The following is a 20,699-nucleotide window of genomic DNA, read 5'->3' as shown; positions in this document are numbered from 1 at the left end:
AGCCATCAGTTCTTTCTGTATAAAACATTATATCTGTGGCCAGGGAACCAGGAGACTTTTCAATTGATAGTATCCGAGGTCTGGGCTAATAAAAAGAATAAAACTTGTAGAATCTGTCTGGGTTTCTCTGTGATTAAACTGGGTTAGAACCTGGGCTCCATCTCTTCCTGGTGGCTAACTTTGGACAAGCCATGTAATTTAAGTGTCTGTCTCCTCAACTCTATGAAGAAAGAAATACCAGTACCTACCTCATAGGTTATGGTGAATAGTAAATGAGATATTGCATAGCAAATGCTTAAATATAAGTTGCTATTATTAATGGCATGTGAGGCATGAAATACCACTTTCTCCTCAAAACGTACATCTTTTGGGAGTCAAAAATCCAAGCAATTATGTGTGTGGTTAGCATGCCTTTATTATCCTCTTTCAGAAACTACCTCCTCAAAAAAGGCTGTAGTTTTTGTGACGGTACCTGCATTTCATATCTGCACAGGACCACTTGCCGAGGGGGACAGGCCAGCATGGTGGAATGCACAGCCACGTGCAGTGACTCACCCTAGGGAGCAGAGTTCAGCAAGCACCACAGACATCTGACCTGAGGACAAATGATTTAGCACCCAGGATTCCGAGCTGGCTTCATCCTTCACTAGTGCACCAAACACACAGACCGGCCTGCCATAAAAACCCCTTGAGATGGACCTAACCTGTCATATTCTCACACCTTAGCCTCTGCATATGCTGCCTCCCGTGCTAACTCCCACCCATCCTTCCAGGCTTTGTTCAGGTGTCACCTCCTCCCACAGCCTGCATGACCCCTATCCTGTCCCAGTCTGTGGTAGGTCCCCTTTCTTCAGTTCCCCATAGCTCCAGGGACCTTTGTTTCCTCTAGAACATAACTCACTGTCCTTTATCTTTTTCACTTGTCTTCTCTACCCAGAGGATTGTGAATGTCATACGGGCATGAACCACATCCTTCATGTTTGTGCCCCCAGAGCTCAGCTCTGGTCTGACCCCTTCCCAGTGGCAATGCCACCCCCTAGAGGTTCCCTGCTGCTCACACAATCCCTGCCAAAGAAAAGGGAAGGTTCTTCTCTATTCCAACCTCCTCTGTTTCAAAATTGGGCTGGGCGCGGTGGCTCACTCCTGTATTTCCTAGCACTTTGGGAGGCCAAGGCGGGTGGATTGCCTGAGCTCAGGAGTTCAAGACAAGCCCTGGGAACACAATGAAAACCTGTCTCTATTAAAAATACAAAACTTAGCCGGGCGTGGCAGTGGGCGCCTATAATCCCAGCTACTTGGGAGGCTGAGGCAGGAGAATTGCTTGAACCCAGGAGGTGGAGGTTACAGTGAGCCGAGATCACGCCATTGTACTACAGCCTGGGTGAGAGAGCAAGACTCCATCTCAAACAAACAAACAAAAAATGCCGACCCAAATGCTCTTTTCATGACACTCAGAATCCTAGTAAAAAAGAGAGTCAGGTGTAATGTAAACCAGGAGCGGCAATCTACAACCCACAGGCCAAATCTGATCCACTGCCAATCTTTATCAATAAAGTCTTATTGGAACACAGTCACACCAGTCCATTTACACATCATTGTCTGTGGCTGTTTTCACGCTCCAATGGCAAAGTTAAGTAATTGCAATAGAGACTGTTGGACCCCCAAAGCCGAAAATATTTACTATCCGGCCCTTTACAGAAATTTGCTGACTTTGACTTTAAACAGATTTAGATATCACCATCCTTACTGTCAATATCTTCTCTGCTCCCCTGAAGAAGAGGTCAACTATTGAGGCCCACATGGATCTAGGAGGCTGTGCACCACGAAATCTTTCAAGGGCCAAATACTGACTAACATTCTAAAAAATCATTGCTCTCACTTATGCCATAAGAAACAGGAACGGAAGTAAAGTAACTTGCCCAAAGCCACTCAGCTAGTCAATGGCAGAACTGGGGTTAAAACCTGGACAGTCAAGCTTCTGAAACTATATTCCTAACCACCTCTCTGCTTCTCTGAGAGTCTCTATACTCAGTGACTGTCCAGAACAGAATGCAAACAATAAGCGAAGCCTTTCCCTCTGATTTCCTGCCAGGTGTTTTGGAACCTCATGTGGGCTCCAGGATCAGGCTGCTCTAAATTCAGAGAAGCACCAGGAGAGGATTTAAGCAGAAAGAATGGCTGGGCTATGTCCCAGCATAGTCCCAGGACCCCTACAGGCACAAACTGAGCAGAATGACTGGGTGAAGTAAGAGAACCCTCGCAGCTTCTGAAAGCTTAAAGGAAGAATTGGTCCATTTAGTAAATGTTGACTTAGGATGCAAACTATTTCCACGGTCTAAAAGAGAGCTCCAGATTATATGCAAAGTGCCTGTACAGCCACTGCAAACTGAGATAAGCATTCAAATTCACTGTCAGCCCAGTGTTTTGAGTTTTCACACTAAAAAATGAAAATCAGAAAGTGTTACCCTATTCTGAGGGGGTTGCATACAGAATTCCAACTCAAATAAGTATGACCTTCTGCATCGAGTGAAAAGGCTGATCTCTTTTGTTTGATGTCAAAAAAGAAAAAAATACATAATTATGAAAATCAAAATTGGTTTTGCAACCCTCCTCCCCACTCCTGCAAACAAAAGAGCTGATGCCAGGTGAGCAATGACCTCCTGATTCAAAAATCAACCTTCTCCCTGCCACGAGAAAACTTTATGCTCCCGTCCTTCTATTACCTGTGAGGGCATTGGTGTCAGCTTTCTTGCTCCCCTGGTTGCCCCTTTCAGCCCATACGTAGACCTTGTATGCCTCTCCTGGCTTCAGGCCCGTCAGGACAGTGCTGCTCTCATCCTTGTGCACTGCCATTTCCTTGGTGTCCCCATCAGCAGAGGTGTAGCGCACCACATACTTGTCTATGACAGCCTGCACTGGTTTCCAGGAGACAGTTGCTGTGTCTTCAGTCACTCGATCAGTAACAACATTGGTTGGACTGTCAATTTCTTCATAAAAATACGTGAGAAAGAAAAATCAGAGAAACCAGTTGGTTGGTCAAGATCATAGATTGTTAAAGATCTAGTTCACCTGGGTGACCTAGTTCAATGGTCTATGCAAGACAAGGGGGTCTCTCCATCATCAGTGACAGGTGGACAACTGGCTTCTGCTTGAACCCTAAACTGAGAAGGGACTCTCCAACAGACAACACAATCCATTCCATTTTCCATTTTCGAAAACTCCTTCAAATGTAACTCCTTCCAATTGTCTACCCTAGGTAGACAGAGAGAATACATCTAATTCCCCTTCCAGGAGACCAAGTATTCAAGAAGAGTCATCATTCCCCTCCCTAGTTCTCCTCAAATCAAAACAACATCGCCTCCCCTATTCATTCCTTCCAATTACGGTTTCCAGACCTGGCACTTATATCTACACATGCTCCTCTCTCTCTTTTCGAATACAAATCTCCAAAACTCAGTTCATTCATTCAACAGCACTTCACTGAATATCCATTATGTGCCAGGGAATGTAACGACATTTAGGAGTTATCACTGAGCAAAACAGTCAGAAATCCCTGCCAATGTGGAGTTTATATTCAAAAAGAACTAACCCAGAACAATATGCCAGCTATGTCCTAGACTCTGCGCTTCCCAAGAACATATCCTTAGCCCATGACCTTAGAAAGTCCCTCATTTTTTCTTTTACACAAGTCCCTGCTAACCCAAGGTCCTGCTTCATGTATTCAGGAAACAGCAGGGATGCCAGTGCATCTAGACAGAGTTAAGTCAAGTGGCTGGAAGGGAGGCCAGGAAAGTGAGAGGGACAGTGGACTATGGATGGCCTTGAAGGCCATTGTAATGACACTGTCTTTTACACTAAGTAACGTGAGAAGTCTCTGGGGGCTTTGAAAAGAAGAATGACTTTATCTGACTTGAGCTATCAAAGGATCCCTCCGGCTTCTGGGGAGAATACTGACTCAAGTGAACCAAGAGTGAAGGTCACCTAGGAGGCTGCTTCAGTGGTGTATATGCAAGATGGCAGGGGTGCAGGCAACTGCGGCAGTAATGAAGGTCATGGAGAAGGCTGGCTTTGGAGCTTTCAAAGGTAAAACTGTCATAATCTGCTGATAGATTCGATGTGGGATACAACGAATGATTTGTTGGCTTGTGGCCTGAGTAATTTGCAAAATGGGGTGGCCATTTATAGAGACATCTATATCTCTATATATATAGATATCTGAGGGATAGCTGAGGGAGGGAAGCATTTGCAGTAGGGAGTCGGGAGAGGAAGAGGACCAAGAGTTTGCTTTTGGATACATTAAGTGGTAGAGCCAAGATTTGAACTCATTCTTATCTAACAAAGACTGTACATTTCCACTTTTTACCTCTATGTCCTAAGCAGCACTATCAATAGCATTTTCCTTTGAAACTAATAATAATAATAAATCATAAATAAAGTAAAGTGTGATCTGAAAGGTTACTGTGACCTGAAATCCAGCAGCAGTAATACACAGGAACTAAAGAGAGAAACTGGTCTCGAACTATTGCCTTGTGAGACAATAGTCTCACTGTGACTGTGAGCTCGGAGCCAATAGTCTCACAATAGTCTGCCACTTGTGGGCCTCCAGGAATGACAGGGGGGACAATTAGGATGCAGGCATCCACCATCTGACCCCATGGCCAGGGCCTCTGGAGGCTCTAGCAGGCTCTAAGAGGACAGTCAAGGAAAAAAGTGCAATGATAGAGAGAAATCTCTCTGCATCCTGTTACAACTTTCGGTGCAAGATATGATCCTGCATGTCAAAGGGAAGAGATGACAAGAGCCATCCAAAACCAACATCTCAATCTGGGGAAATTAGTGACAAAGTGGAAATGGAAAACTAAGGGTGCAGGAAGAACATCCTAGCAGTCCTGCTCTTAAAGTTCATGGCCCTCTCCTTCTCAAAAGTGTCCACATCTGTACAACCCCATATCCCAGCAGTGCCTCCCACCCCATCTCCCTGCCCCAGATCTGTGCTTGCTACCATTGTTTCTGGGACCCACAGCAGAGGTCTGTGGCTTTGTGGGGTTGGTGCTGCCTGTGTGTGTTGAAAGATATATCACAGCCAGGCACAACAGCTCATACCTGCAATTCCAGCACTTTGGGAGGTTGAGCTGGGTGGATCACTTGAGGCCAGGAGTTGGAGACAAGCCTGGCCAACATGGCAAAACCCTGTCTCTACTAAAAATACAAAAAACTAGCCAGGCAGGGTGGTGCACGCCTATAATCCTAGCTACTCAGGAGGCTGAGGCACCAGAATGGCTTGAACAGAAGGCAGAGGTTACAGTGAGCCGAGATCACACACCACACTCTAGCCTAGGAGACATAGCAAGACTCAGTCTAAAAATAATAATAATAAATAAAAATAATAAATAAATAAAAGTCAACAAATAAAGGAAAGATCCATCACGTCCACATGGGTGGAAAGAGGAAGCAGCAACCAGCCCTGTAGCTCCTTTCTCCCCCACCAGTCCCAGAGCTCTCAAGGCATGGAGAAGAACCAGGAAACAGCATCTTGGGCATGAAGAGTAGGAAGGTAAAACTGAATCATATTATGCTTAGGGTTATAGGAGACCTGGAGGTTTAAGGAGGTTTAAGAGAGGAGATGTGACTTCTCCAAGCTCACAGTGCCAGTACAGCTCTCAGCCCCCTGCCTTCCCTTTTCTCTCAGGTCCCTAACCACAGCAACTCAATTGAGAGGGGGTCTTCACAGAGCTTGCTCTCCTTAACCATTCCAGTGATTGGGATCAGGTGCTGAGACACAGGAATGGGAGGAAGGCCTCAGAGATGGGACCCCCATGATAGGACAGATTGCTGGAAGAGGCCAGCTTTGCAGGACTGAAACCTCTCTCTACCAAAAAGGGATCTGGAGATTATGAAATAGTTTTTCCATGCAAGAAAGCCTTTCAGCAGCTGCAGCAGCTGGCTAAATCACAGATGAGCCATAGCTGTAGCCTCTACTACAAGACAGGCTCTCCCCACCACAGCCCAACATCCTCCCCAGGCTGTGACTTCCCAACTGCTGGACACCAGCAGCCCTGGTGGGATCTTTCTCAGGGCCATTCAAGGTCAGAGAGATGTAAGGTAAGGTTTATAAAACTGGATAGGTGGAACTCGCCTATGAATACATATGTTAGTTAGAATAAAGGTGCACTTCACTTCAAAGAGATCTAATTTGCAAAACCTAAACACAGTATATGGAGGAAGTTAATTAGAAGCTCTGTTCACATCAGGAAAGCTTATTCCACTTTATAACATGATTCGCCACAGGGTTAGGTAGGGAATGGCTGTCTTCAGTCTAGGCTATAACATCCAATAGCCCATGTCCACACTTGAGCACGTAGTCACAGGCATTAGGAACAGGTTTCTCCACTCACAATGGCCACCTGTGAATCTCCCAGTTGGTGCAGTAGAAGATGGCACCGACAGGATATAAAATCTATGAGAAACGAGCCTGGGGGAGGAAGACGCAGGGGCAGGACCTGTGTCTTTGATTTGAAGGTGGGTTCATGGAAGAGGTGCCTTGAGACCACAATACCTACAAGTTCTGCACTCTTGTTTACACATACCTCCTCTAATGTCTTTCCACTGTGGCAACAAAATTATCCAGAAGGTGCCGTTTGTAGAAAATGCACTCAGAGAGGGCAACCCTTCTTCCTGTTGTCCTCCAGCTTTTCTTCTAAAAAGGTTATTGAGTTTGATTTCAAGTGAACCTGAGTTGTGCCAGCTAGCTATTCACTAGCTCACCCTGAGTCTCCTAAACTTTGTAGGCCTCAATGTTCTCATATGTAAAATGGAAATAATAATGCTTGCAATCCTATTGATATTATAAGGACCAGAGATCATATTTACAAAGTCTCACAGTGTACAGAAGCCCACTAGAATACAGTGGTCACGCAAATGATAGAGATTGTTGCTGTTGTCCAGATGCTGAATGTGTGTGTTGGTGGCTGTGTGTGAGACAGGAGTTCTGAATGGTGACAGGAGCTCAGCTTAGGACACGAAGGAGTTTCCAAAGTTTTAGGGGCTAAGCCATTTCAAACGGAACACTGTGTTTGGAAATCCGTAAGAAGTGAAAAAGATATTAAGAAAAGCAAAACTGCTATTTCACAGCATAGTCTAAGGAGGAAAGTTCTGAGAAAATGGATGACAAGTGAATATTCTAGGCTATAAGCTCTGCTGTGCACGGGAGCCTGTGAAATTATAACAAAGCAAGCATGCTTTGTTTTATACACACCAGGGAAAAGCATGAAGCTATTAACAGAATACCATCATCATAAGAAAAGAGAAAGGACTTTAAACTCACTTAGTCCAATTCTTCATTTTACAGATAGAGGACAAAAGAATGACATCACCTCTCAGTTAGTAGCCTCCCTTTCTTCTCATTCGATGGGAAGCATAGCTGTCAGGGTATGATGCAGAAGTCCAGGGACCTTCCCCCTCACAACCCCCCACAGACACCGGCCTGGCCTATGCTTGCTGCTCCTGAAGCTGACGTGCTTCTGAGGCCGGCCTTTCTGGAAGGTGTTCCAGCGCACTTTGAGTGTGCTGGGTTAACAGGGTGAGAAATTTCAGTCAACCATTTCCCTGTCATGGTATTAGTTACACTGGGTGCCTCATTAAATGAAAAATCCCTGAATTGTGTCGTTTCCTCCCTGCACATGCTTAGGCTGTTCTTAAGTTCCAGCATCCTTTTCCACCTGGTGGGATGCAAAACGTTTGGAGAAAACAGCGATTCTTCTTTTCCCTTAAATTACTTAACAGTCTAGCCAGGTTTAAGAGTGTTTCCTGACCCTGTAAATTACAGTGTCTTTTTCTTTTTTATGCTGGTAAAACACATGACACAAATTTATTTGCAATCCAATAAAATATTCTATCCTGGTTTTAGGATATAATTGACAATAAAAACACTTTTGAGTAGTAACATTCCAGTATACGTGAAAGGCTAAGTAGCAATTCAAGGCCATATGTGATTAAATGCTCTCAGACCTCAGAGGCAAATCTGGCTGACATTTAATGAGGTCATAGAAGGCTGCAGTGGAACCTCACGTTATTGCTGTGATCCCCTGAAGGACAAGGACCATGGCTTATCAGCTCTGGAAATTTCTAAAGGGATCAGGTCTCTTCGGCCCAGATACATCCTGCAATAAATGTTTGTTGAATTAAATTAATTTGTGGCTAGAAATAATAGCAAGGGTTTTCTAGCCTGAGTAACAACAGAAACCCACTTGCAGAGGTAAGTCTTCTGTTAGGAAACCCCAAGAACAGTCTGGCTACAGGAAGGCTTTCCCTGGGGAAGCAATGAGAATAACAATGGCCCAGGCTGCACAGACCACGGAGGCCAAGATAAAAGCATTATGCTTCCTCCTCAGTCTGTGATGAATCATAGAAAATTTTTCAGTTAGGAAGCAAACAGTATGAAAATTAACCAGAAATAATGGGCAAGAAGGATGAGAGGTGTGATATTATGATTTATAACAAGAAACACGTTTGGTCTTGGTTCCCTGATTCCTGGCACACAGCTCCTAAAAGCCTTGGAATCTCCAAAGTGAGGTGTCTTTTGTATGTTAATGAGATGACTGCTGTAAGGGGTTGGAGGGTGCTCCTGGATAGCCTCAGAAAGGAGGTGGTTGCCAGGGAACCAACCTTGTGATTAGGGGATTGGAACTTCCAGCCCCACCTGCCCACCCTGCTAACAAGGGGGAGGAGAGAGGCACTCACAGTTGCTAAAGGTTGAGTTAATCACCAGTGGTCAATGATGTAATCAATCATTCCTATATAATGAGGTCTCCATGAAAACCCAAAAGGACTGGGTTCAGAGAGCATCCTGGTTGCTGAACATGTGGAGGTTTGGGGAGGGTGGCACACCCACAGAGGCCATGGAAGCACATACCTTGACCTATGCATCTCTTCCATCTGGTTCTTCACCTGGATCTTTGTAATATTCTTTATTATAATAAATAAGTAAATGTAAGTAAAGTGTTTCCCTGTGTTCTATGAGCCGCTCTAGCAAATTAATGGAACCTAAGGAGGGGAGTCATAAAAACCCCCAATTTATAGCCAAATGGTCAGAAGTACAGGTCATAACCTGGGGACTGTGACAGGCATCTGAAGTGAGGAAAGTCTTGTGGTCTGGGCCCTTAACTTGTGGGATCTGATGCTATTTCCAGGGAGGAATGTCACATATGAATTGAATTATAGAACACCCAGTTGGTGTCTGATGGAAAACTCCCTGGTATATGGGGAAAAATCACTTCCAGAGGGGAAATGTTCTGAGTTGTGTTGACTGTGTAAGAGAAGAAAAAGTGTTTATCTCTTACAGGAGGGTAAAAGTGGGAAGCACTTTAGCTTTGTAACGTGAAAGGAAAATAAAAAACTCGGGACCCCAATTCACTCTGCCAAGAGGAAAAAATAAAGCTGAAAGCTGAGTTATGCAAGAAGCTGCCTTTCCTTTTGTTCCTATGCAGGCTACAGATAGAAGGTTAAATATCTCCACACGTAGCTACTCCGTGTTCACCTTATCCTATGAAAAGTGCAAATTTACTCAACACATAATTGACTATCCCCCTACCTGCTCCTTTTCTCTTCCAACATGGGAATTAACATACCCTCCCTATTTCCTCTCCAGCCCACTTTTCCCATTTAAATATTGAAGCCCTCAAAATCATCTCTGGAGAAAGGTACAGACCACAGATTGTTTCTGTGATTCCATGTTTCTTTCTCCCAGGCATGTCCTTAACCTTGGAAAAATAAACTTCTAAGTTGATTAAGGCCTATCTCAGATACTTTTTGGTTTACAGTAGCTAAGCCCAAAGGCTTACACTTGGGTATCCTGGGTTCAAATCCCAGCTCTGTCCTTTCCTGCCTGGGCAATCTTGAGCTTACTTTCTCCAGTTTTCTTATATATGGCAGAGAAATAATAATAGTATCTACTTCATTGGATTGCTGTGAGAACTAAATGAGATATTCATAAAAACTATGTAGTGATTATAATGCCTGGCACTCAGTAAGCTCTCAATTAATTCACAGCTACAGGGAATGCCACTGGAGGCACAGAAGTACTTACCATTTTCCAGCTCATTAAAACGGTTCACTAGTCCACTATTCAAGCAGACTGTACAGTCCACATTGTCTAGTTTGTAAATTAAGTTATATGTTCTCCATTATAATTGCCCAACTCTTTCATACTGCATATAAGCAATCTGTTAGGCAGATGAAATAGTGAATTCAATTCTCACAGCATCTCACCCCTTATTCTCTCCACCATAACCAGCTATTTCCAGGACTGAATTGGAAAGAACTAAAAAACTTTTCAAGAAAGACTCAAAACTCAAAGACTCCTTCTTTACCAGCTCCAAGGATTGGTTTGCCCAAGTGGCACCATGTTCTAGATCACGGGTTTCCAGCATGGGGAAGGCAGGAGCACAGAGTTAATGAGGAAGTTCACAATTCAATATGGACTCAATTATTGTTTAAAAACTAAAAGTTACCTAGGATGTCTCATGTGTATGCCTACCATGTTTTCAAATTCTGTTCTGATTAATAAATTACAAACTTATTGTCAAATATAACCGATTTGTAACCTTTTATCACTATATATTTTCTGAATACACAGATGACAACATACCACTATTCCCATGTGAGGGTTTTTAATATCTTTTGACATTTTAGAGGAGTCTACTAAGTGTGGTCATCAAGAAAAAACACAGATGTGGCAAGAAGAAAATTATAGATCACTTGTTTTTAGGGAAAAAGGAGCTATGTGCCTATATCCTAGATAATAAATGCCTTAAAAACAATGCAGTGATAGAAGCTATTAAAATAAGCAGAAGGGTATCAGATACGGTCTTATCCTTTGACTCCAAGACCCTGGGAGAGATTTTCAATGGCAAGAAAAATTTGAAATATGAAAAGTTTGCTTCCCTTTCCCTGCCTAAAAATAGACATCAGTAATAAAGGGATAGACTCTCTCTACATGCAAATCCCAGAATTTTTTTTTTTTTTTTTTTTTTTTTTTTTTTTGAGATGGAGTTTCACTCTTGTTGCCCAGGCTGGGGTGCAATGGCACGATCTCGGCTCACCATAACCTCCGCCTCCCAGGCTCAAGCAATTCTCCTGCCTCAGTCTCCAAGTAGCTGGGATTACAGGCATGCGCCACCATGCCCAACTAATTTTGTATTTTTAGCAGTGACAGGGTTTCTCCATGTTGGTCAGGCTGGTCTTGAACTCCCGATATCAGGTGATCCGCCCACCTTGGCCTCCCAAAGTACTGGGATTATAGACGTGAGCCACCCCGCCTGTCTGCAAATCCCAGAATTCTTATCCAGAGAGGAGTCAGCCAAGAAAAATGTGAGAATGCAAACATGATTAAACGTCCATAGTGCCTCCAAGTAGCTCTCACCTGTCCTGCCATTCAGGAGGATCGGCTTGCCCTCCAGCGTTCCTCGCATGGGCACCACCGTGATCTTATATTCGGTCCCTGGGTGCAGACCTGGAAATAAGCAGGCAGTGCGAGACATGAGTGCAGGCTCCAGACCCCTCTCCCCAGCACGGCTCCTCCCCAGGATTTCTCCCATGAGGGAAGATGAGGGGTTTTGCTTCCTCCTCCAAAGACGAATCTGTATCTGCAGGCGGCAAATAAAGCCCCGCAGGAGCAGTGGAACTTGAGGAGTCACTGAGGGGGCTTACTGGCTGGGGACAGGAGTAGGGCATCAGAGCAAATGAGAAGACACCAATTGAAATGCATTTCAAATGCTCTCTGGTTCTTCACTGGGCCACCTAGCACTTATTTCCCAATTTTATTTATAGGTCCAAATGTGTTTCTGCTCCCAGCAACCCTTTTCCTTCCAAAGTATCTCTCCTTCTCAATGTAATATTTAGCCTAATTTTTTCCTATTTATTTATTAGAGACAGGGCCTCACTGTGTCATTCAGGCTAGAGTGCAGCAGTGCAAACACGGCTCATGGTAACCTCAACCTCCTAGGCTCAAGGGATCCTCCCACCTTAGCCTCTTACGTAGCTGGGATCACAGGCGTGAGCCACTATGCCCAGCCCTTTTTTCAAAAAAAAAAAATTATTTCTCTGTAGAAGCAACTAGAATTATTATTTTTCCTTGGGCACAAATATTCAGACTCTAATGGTAAAATGCAGACAAACAGCAGCTTGTGTGAGGCACACACCCTCATTCTTCACTCCACAAACACTAAGAACCCCAAAATGTCCTGTCAACACAGAACTCAAGGAGTGGATGGCAGAACAAGGCTCCAGGAGGGAATTCACCATGAAGCTAATAAGCCCCACACTTTCATGGGTCCATCCTAAGGCCTTGTGCCTTAGTAATACACAAAAGTAATTTGTGTATTACTTTTCTTAAAAAAGAGCCCTGGAACTGTACAAACTTCAGGCACTGCCAAACTTGATCCATCCCTGCAGCCTTGTCTCCTTAGCAGCCATTTGAGCTCCAGCTCTTGGCAGCATTAGCTCAGAAATCTGAAACAGGGAGCCATCCCTGCTCACTGCTCCCTGCCCTCCTCCACGCCTCCCAACACAACCCCTTCCGTGCATCATGCTCAACAAACCAATCTCAATCTGTCTCTCTCTCTCTCTCTCTCTCTCTGTCTCTCTACCCCCTCTTGCCCCCAATACCCAAATACACAAGTTCCTCTAAAAGGAATATCTATACACCATCAAATCCATCCTGAGACACAGACAGGGTCTTCAAGAGAGTTTGCTGACTTGGAGAACATCTCACAAATATAATCTGTTAACAAGGTGCTCTGGGATCGAGTTCTGGAATGCTGGGACAGAGTCTACAGGCCTCCTGGGTGGGCTTACGTCTGGCAGATTCAAGGATCGGATTCAAGTGTGATTCCTAAGGCCCCTGGACTCTCTGCGCACACTTGAGCAGTGCAGATGCCAGTGCTGTCTGCACACACTATCCCCACCTCTGCATCTACAGCAAACACCCCACATTCCAGTGATGGCTCTTACCAGTGATGTCATATCGGCTCTTGGGGTCACTGCTCTTCGGCACAGTGACCTCAGTTACCTCCTGCCCTGTCATGGGGCCATATCGCAGCTTGTAGTAGTCCACCTCGGTCGAGGGGTTTTCCCACTCCACGTCGAGTGAGTGCTCAGTCTCCTCTGTCACCCAGGCAGTGCCAAGTGCAGCAAGGTCTAGGGCAGGGGTGAGGGAGGCAAGAGAAAGTGGTGAAGAGCAAAGGTTCTGAGATTCTGTGACAGGCTGTTGGTTATCAAGTCAGCTCCCTTTCTTGACATCTCAAGAGCTGGCTTCAGTCCCAGGACACAGTTCTTAACAGGTGTCTTTGAGCTACCCAGCTGCTGTTTTTCACATATTCCACAGGCAGACTGTCTTTTGGGAAAGCCTCCACTTCCCCATCCCACCAGAGGCCATGTGGTCTTCCCTGTCCACACTGACTTTGGTCAAGCCCAGACTGTACCTCTCAGGCTGGCCACCCAAATCACTCAGTCCAGAGCTCAGAGAGCTACAGCCCTGAACTAAAGGCCCACTCTTCAGCTGCAGAGCCCCTGCCCTCTAAGACGACCTCAGGATAAGAAGCTCAGGCACTTCCATGGAAAGTGGAGAGAATCCATTTCAAACTTTCTTGAGAACAACATTAATGATCCAACAAGCTCCTTCCTTCATCTCCCAAATTGCAGCCCTTGCCTCTCAGATTCTCCTCTAAGGATGAACCCTAGGCAAAACTATAAAGTAGGTGAATTTTAACTCGGTCCATCTGAGTGTCCTTCCTGCTCTTTCTACCAAATTTTAGCACTTCCATCAGGTACCTGGTATTCTCATGCTGCCCAATCTGTCTGTCCTGTGAAGGAAGAGAGTTATTGCATATATTTATTTATAGTGAAGTATTAACAGCTAAATGTTTACTCTTCTACTCAGAAAAAAAAAACATGAAATTACAGTGATTAATACAAACGAATGGCTCATTGCTATGGCTCTAAGGGGAGAGCTTTCCTAGGGGATGGGAGGACTGGGGTCTTTGAGGAGCAGTTTGAATTCCAACAGCCACATCCCAGGCTGAGGGAGCCTGGCCTTCTAAGTTTGGAACAGGAAAGCCAAGGCCCCCCCAGTTCTCAGGCTTCCCCCCTTCATCAGTCACACCCCCACCTTCACCTCCCTGGAGGTGTCTCCACCCAGGCCAACTGACGGATGATGCAGGACAGAGAATTAGTGCATCAGGCCAGGTGTGAACTCAGTGATCTCAAGGTCCCCGGGCTCTGAACATCCCCGATTCACTCAGTTATGGATAAAGAGCCTCACAGAGCCTTTTCTCTGAAGCTTTTCCCCTCACCCACGGGCTTCCATCTGCCAGGTGCTGTTTTTAGACTTCCATTAAAGATGGAATTCCCTGAAGGACAGGTCAAGAGGTGAGTAATAAACGTGACTTGAGGCTTGTAGAAGAGTTCCTACATGGTGTAAAAGAATTGGGAGGGAGTCACAAATGAAAAAGCAGGGACTTAATGAGAATGTTCCCGATTATGGTGGGGATGAATACCTCTTGTCTTAGGCTCCCCTGAGGAGCAAATAAGAATGTGTTTAAGCCGAATCAGATTAGAAGGTAAGAGAAACTTCACACTAGCAGAATTTTACAAATCCCGAGAGCAAGATGTCATGACGGGCTGCTAGGACTTTCAGAATAGGCATCTCTATGCTGCACTGGGAGGCTTTGGACACAGTGCTAGCTGTACCAGAGGTAGACATAGACAAAATGGGGAAGAAGAGAAAAGCAGAGTCTGCCAGCCACAGCGGGCCTGGCTCTCACAGTGAGGACTTGGTGTCTCCTAATGAACATAAACCATTTCACAGGACATCAATGTCAGGTCACTCTTGACCATGTAGATCAAGACAAAAGCAAGACCCTTCCATGATCAACTATGAACACAGACAAAAACATGACCATTGTCCCAACCACACAAATAGCTAAACACCCACTCTCTTGACTACTATGAGTAATGACCACTTCTGTTACAATCACCAACTTTAGCCTCTCAGAGGGGAGAGGTTCTCCTCACTTCTTGACAGCACCCAATCCCTGCTTCCTTACACCTTCCCCCAAATTACATAACACAGGCCCAAATTCTCTAACCAGTCCTTTCTAACACTGTCTACTGAGACACCCCTATGGTCTCCCATAGTGTGCAGTCATCCATGCTAGAACAATCAAGACACCCAAGTTGTTTAACTACAGGGGTGCTCCTGGGGGTCTTTAGCTTGAGGGCACTGACAAAGGCAATCACATGTGGTGCCCTCATGATGACCAAGTCTCTCACAGTCCTTTCCAACACTGACCCATCCCCACCTTCACCCTACTCCCACCGCCAAAAAGGACAAGCAGCTTGATGTCTCTGCAAAGACAACTGCATGCCAAAGTTCCATCCATCTGTATCTTCCTAGATCTTTCCCTAGGAGTTTAGGGCAGGATGGAGGCAGTAAATTTTTATCAGTACCTAGAGCAGTGCCTGACAAATGGTAAGTGTTCAATAAAAATGTACTGCATGAAGGAATGATTCAGTCATTCAACCAACTACGTTTTTCCAAATCCTTGAAGATCTAAGCTGCTTTAAGAATGTTCACAAGGAAACAAGAATGTTTAAAGAGTAAGCAGTGATGCTTATCCTTCTAAACATTTTGGTGGCATTTGCTGGTGCACAGGAGGTTTCGTTTCTCCATATCAAGCCTCCACCATCCTCCATCCTGTTCTGTACCCCAGGCTATGTTCTCTGTGAATTGAGTCAGCCATTTTCCCTGATCCTCTGGCTTCCAGGTTCAGCTAGCAGGAATCATCAGCAGATCAGAGGGCAGAAGACAGAATTCTGTGGAGACACAGTGGATTGCCTGCATCCCTCTACCAAAACAATCCCACCAAGCAGCTCTTTTCCACAGTTCTCTCTGGGTCCAAGTACCAACATCCAACGTCTATCCCTTGCCCCTTCAGGCAGGAGTGTATCCTTATTGATGCAGGTCTTCGTGTTTCACTATCCAACCCCCACCCACACTTTTGTGAACAACCTGTTGGTTAAACTTTGAAATTTATTATCCCATTCGTGTCATGTCTTTCCCACCGAGATGAATCTAACTGATACAGGTGGCTTCAGCAGCCTCTCACCCATACCAACTTGAACTTTCTGAATGGCTTTGGGGGTTCAGTGAGGGACTGGGGATGCAGGTCTACCCTTTGACTGCTTATGAGAAGGTGCAGACCCTACTAATCTCAGGGACAGAGAAGACCCCATGAGCCCCCATCTAGCAGGTCTTCATGGGCTTAGAGGACCCAGTAATCAGGGAGCAAGGAAAGAAGAGAGAGAACTGGGACTCTTCAGAACCTAGGATTGTGGCAGCTGTGTTTTTCAAACTCCAAGTCAAGGCAACTGCCTGATGGGTATTTGTGGGAATAATGAAAGAAAACATTTAGAATGGGGCCTCTCCTGGAAACCCTGGGGCATCAGGTGGCTTCCTCACCTGTGGTGGCAAGTAGATGCTGTGGGCTGCTAAAAATGTCTTTCTTGACGTTACGCAGGGTGACTATGTATTTGGTTCCAGGCAGCAAACCGAGAATCTCATAGCTGTGTTGCTCCTTGGGCACTCGGATCTGCTTCCCAGACAGCTCCTTCCCCAGGGGGTAGTAGTTGAGGAAATAGTGATCCACCTGGCTGGAGGGCTCCCAGCTCACCAGCAGAGATTCCTCCGTGCTCTTGAGCAGCTGCAGGCCCTGTGGGGCGACCACTGCAGGCAGAACAGGAACAGGGAAGAGAGGGTGAGCAAGGCAGGCAATCCAGACCCAGTGAGTATTCCCTGAGCATTATAAGGGTGGGCGTGCAGGATGCAGACCTGTGTAAGGCGCCATTCCCGACCCCCAGAAGTTATTAGCCGAACGACAGGTAATGAATACTAACCCCCTCACCACACGCACACACTCACACACAGCCATTAGATCATAAGACCAGTGGTCCTCAAGGTTAGGGCCTCAAACCAGCAGCATCAGCATCACCTGGGAACTTGTTAGAAATGCAAATTCTTAGGCCCCATCGCAGAATCAGAAACTCTGGGATTGGGACTCAGTAATCTGGGTAGGCTAAAGGAAGACACCCCCAAAGGGAACAACGTGTAATTGACAGTTAAATGGTGCATTGGAAAGAAGAGTCCGGCGGCCCGAGGGCACATCTCCGCTCTCACCCTGGGCACAGTCCAGGCCTGTGAAGCCCTCCTCGCAGTAGCACTCGCCCGTGTCGCAGAAGCCGTGGCCGCTGCAGTCGCCGGGACAGCGTCGCTCGCTGCAGTCCTCAGACGTGAAGTCTTCGTGGCACTGGCACACGCCGCGCACGCACTCGCCGTGCCCGCTGCAGTTCTCAGGGCAGGCCGGGTAGCCGCAGTCGGCACCCACGTAGGGCTCGTGGCACAGGCAGCGCCCGTCCACGCAACGCCCGTGGCCGCTGCACGCCCCGGGGCAAGCCAGCTGCTCGCAGGCGGGGCCCTCCCTGCCCTCCTCGCAGTGGCAGCTGCAGGTCTCCAGGGAGAAGGTCCCGTGGTCGCTGCAGCGGCGGCTCAGATCTGGGAGGGAGAGGTAAAACAGTAGGCTGGGTTGAAGGGTTGTGCGAGGGGATCTCCTTCCTTTGAGATCAGCCATGCAAGACCCAGAAATCACTAGCCCCATTCTTAAGGGTCTGGTGATTTCTGGGTCTTGCACGGCTCTTTTTTGGAGGATGGTGGAGCTCCACAAGGTAGAAAAGGTGTTGGCCCTTTCCAGCCTGGGCCAGGCTTTCTAATCTGTGACATCTGCAAACGTCTCCTCCTTTCTCTGCCTGAAAAGGCTGCAGGACCCACCCTTCTTTCCTTTTCCTTCCCATGTGAATTCCCCCTGTTCCTTCCTCTCTACATGGTGGTCATTATTTAGTGCCTTCCTATGGAGGGGCCTTAAATGCTCCACCCTAGCCAGCTGTCACTGCCGGGCAGGACTCCTAGGGGGAAAGTGAGATCCAGGCAGGTTGGAGTTTGCTGGAACTAGCAAGGCTGGGACCTTGTGAAATGAGTCCAGACTGAAGCCTGGAAAAACGAAACTGCAGAAGCCACAAAATAGCCTACTCTCAACTATGGGTACTGTGGAGAAGGGAATTAACCAGGCTCCCCTCTCTGACCCTACACGGCAAGAGGCAGCTGGAGGGCGGACCGGTCAGTGCAATCTCCTCTGTGGCCCACCTTCTGCTTCTCAGAACACCTTCTCTCCTTCCTAAAAACGCTTCCAAAGTGGGGGCTCCTCAGAGGCAAGTCCATGCTGGTTATTCATGGCAGTGGCCCTGGTGCCGAGTTCTGTATCTGGATCTGAAGGTTAAGGTGCTCTTAACCGTAGCAATTCCTTCAGGCATGAAATCCTATGCCAAAGTACTGTTCATTATACTTGGATCAGCCTGGGCAGTTTATGTTTAAAAGTGACGGGGGATGGGTGGGGGGAGAACCTTCATTATTTGTAAAATTAAATTGTAATTATTTTACAATTGTAATTATTTACTAATAAGATAATTATAATTTACTGATTTGTAAATTCCACTAAGGACCAGGAATCTTCTATGCATCATCTCTAGTTCTCAGAACTATACTAGTTGATAGAATTATCCTTGTTGGACAGTTGAGGAAACGTAAGGGATTTGCCCAAAGTCACACAGCTAAAAAGTGGTAGAACTGGGATTTGTAAACTGTCCTGTCTAGCTCCAAGGCCCTATCTTTCCTGTGTATGTCATCGCTTCCTCTCTGAATAGAGCTTTGATTCACAGGCACGACAGCCCCTAGAAGCATTCCCATCTGGAAGCAATAGGCCAGGAGTCTAGACTCTCTGCAAGAGATGCTGGTCCCTCCTTGCTCAGCTTCCAGATGCTCCCTGGAGCTAGTACCAGTGAATAAATGAATAAATAGTAGGGATGGGCCTCCTAGAGAAAACCTAGAATGAGAAGTGGGAGCACGCCAGAGTCACAAAGTACTTATGAGGCTAGTGGAGCCCCTGGCACATAATAGGTACTCATCAAATGTTTGTTGAATGAATACCAGGTGGTGAGCTCACCAGTAGCTCCCTGGCAGCAGCGCTGGGCACTACACTGTTCCTTCATCTCCACCATCTCTTCCTCCAGCTTTTTCACCCGGGCCAGGAGGTCCTGGACACTGCCTGCCAACTCGCAGTCCTTCTGTGGCGTCTGAAGGCGGATGTTGTGCCTGAAGACGATGTTCTGTTCCTCCCCGGCCTCACCCAGGGCCAAAAGCGAAGCCCCATCGTCACTGAGGGGCTGAGGGTCAGCCTCCACCTGAACCAAGGCAGACTTAGGCACATCGATCTTGTAGGTGTGGCTGACAGTGACCTGTTGCTCCTTGTTGTTGCAGCTGGGAGGCTCCAGAGTGGCTGGGGCCGAAGCCACCAGGAGCACAGAGCCAAGCAGGAGCCCCAAGGGGAAGCGGAACATCTCCTGGAGACTCATCCTTGGAAAGACAGGGAGCAGACCCTCCAGGATGCCTGTATTTAGAAACATTACAAAAGAAAGCCATGGAGATGTGCTGAGGGAAGCTGGCTTTTTTACCAGATTCTAAGAGCCCACAGGAAGCTGAGAAACCAGCAGAAAGAACTCATTCTATTTCTCCCAAGGATCCGAACCAAATTACTTTCTGTTCCTGCCTCACAGATTGCATATTCCTGCCTCCTGTCTTTGCTTACTGTTCACACTGCCCAGGATGCCCTTCTCTTCACCTCTCATTCTAGGCTCACCTGCACTTATTAATAATAATAAGAGCAGCTCTCTTATGTTGACAGCCTATTGTGTGTCACGCTTTGATCCCCCTAATTCTGGATCTAGCAACCCTAATATTATCCTCCCTCTTAACAACATCAACAATAAGAGCTGCACATAGAGCACTTGCTGTGTGATAGGCACTATTCTAAATGTTCTAAGTGTTTCACATTTATTAACTCATTCCATTCTCACAATTGTTTGTGGAATATACTATGATTACCCCCATCTTATAGATATGGAAACGGAAGCACTACTACTTTAAATGATTTGCCAACCAGGATTTGAACCCAGGCAATCTGACCCCAGAGTCCACGCTCATCCCCACAATGCCACGCTGCTTTGCACAGATGAGGAAGCTGAGCAAGTTGTCCTGAGTCCCACAGCCAGGAAGAGCAGAACCTGTACTCAGACTCAAGTACACTGACTGCAGGGCCAGCGTCCTGCTCATGACACCCACTTGTGTACCAGTAAAATATAAGAATTTCTAATAAAATTACCCGCTCCACAAAGTCTTCTCTCCTGTCCCCCTGCCTCATCCAGCTAGAGACTAGCCTCGCTTCTGCTAAGCATTCAGAGAAATGGACCTGTCCCTCACTGCTGGTCTCTTGAGTGTTGACCTGGTATTACAGTTACTCTTGTATGCAGCTTGTCTCCCCACTAGGCTGTGAACCTGTTAAGGACAGGACTGATTCATCTTGGGGCCCTCCTGGGGCAGGAGCACAGTCACACATGCTGAGAGGTTTGGTCACTGTTTCTCAAATCTATCCGTGCATGGGTGGCCCAATTTGTCAGTCAAGCAGATGACCTGAGATGGGGCCAGCGGTTAGGTTTTGCCTCCTCCCTCACCAGGAGGTGGTGTCTTCACCACTGTCAAC

General features: G+C 46.4%; 1 protein-coding gene across 4 annotated transcripts in view; it reads right to left on the bottom strand.

Annotated features, from left to right (window-relative positions):
* The window catches only part of TNN (tenascin N), a 71,055-nt gene that overhangs the window by 41,893 nt on the left and 8,463 nt on the right, over positions 1-20,699 (bottom strand). For all 4 annotated transcript variants that reach the window (XR_012424415.1, XM_045399296.2, XM_015445857.3 and 1 more), the window contains 6 exons: positions 19,107-19,550; positions 17,231-17,605; positions 16,517-16,780; positions 13,009-13,194; positions 11,420-11,509; positions 2,724-2,987 (listed from right to left, as the gene is read on the bottom strand). Coding sequence is in view for 3 of the 4 variants with exons in the window: in XM_045399296.2 (XP_045255231.2) it covers positions 2,724-2,987; positions 11,420-11,509; positions 13,009-13,194; positions 16,517-16,780; positions 17,231-17,605; positions 19,107-19,515 (1,588 nt within the window). In the remaining variant the exon portion in view is untranslated. The remainder of the gene's footprint in view (positions 1-2,723; positions 2,988-11,419; positions 11,510-13,008; positions 13,195-16,516; positions 16,781-17,230; positions 17,606-19,106; positions 19,551-20,699) is intronic.

This window comes from Macaca fascicularis, chromosome 1, assembly GCF_037993035.2.
Source record: "Macaca fascicularis isolate 582-1 chromosome 1, T2T-MFA8v1.1".
Taxonomy (NCBI): Eukaryota; Metazoa; Chordata; class Mammalia; order Primates; family Cercopithecidae; genus Macaca; species Macaca fascicularis.
This window is presented reverse-complemented; position numbering and strand designations above follow the sequence as displayed.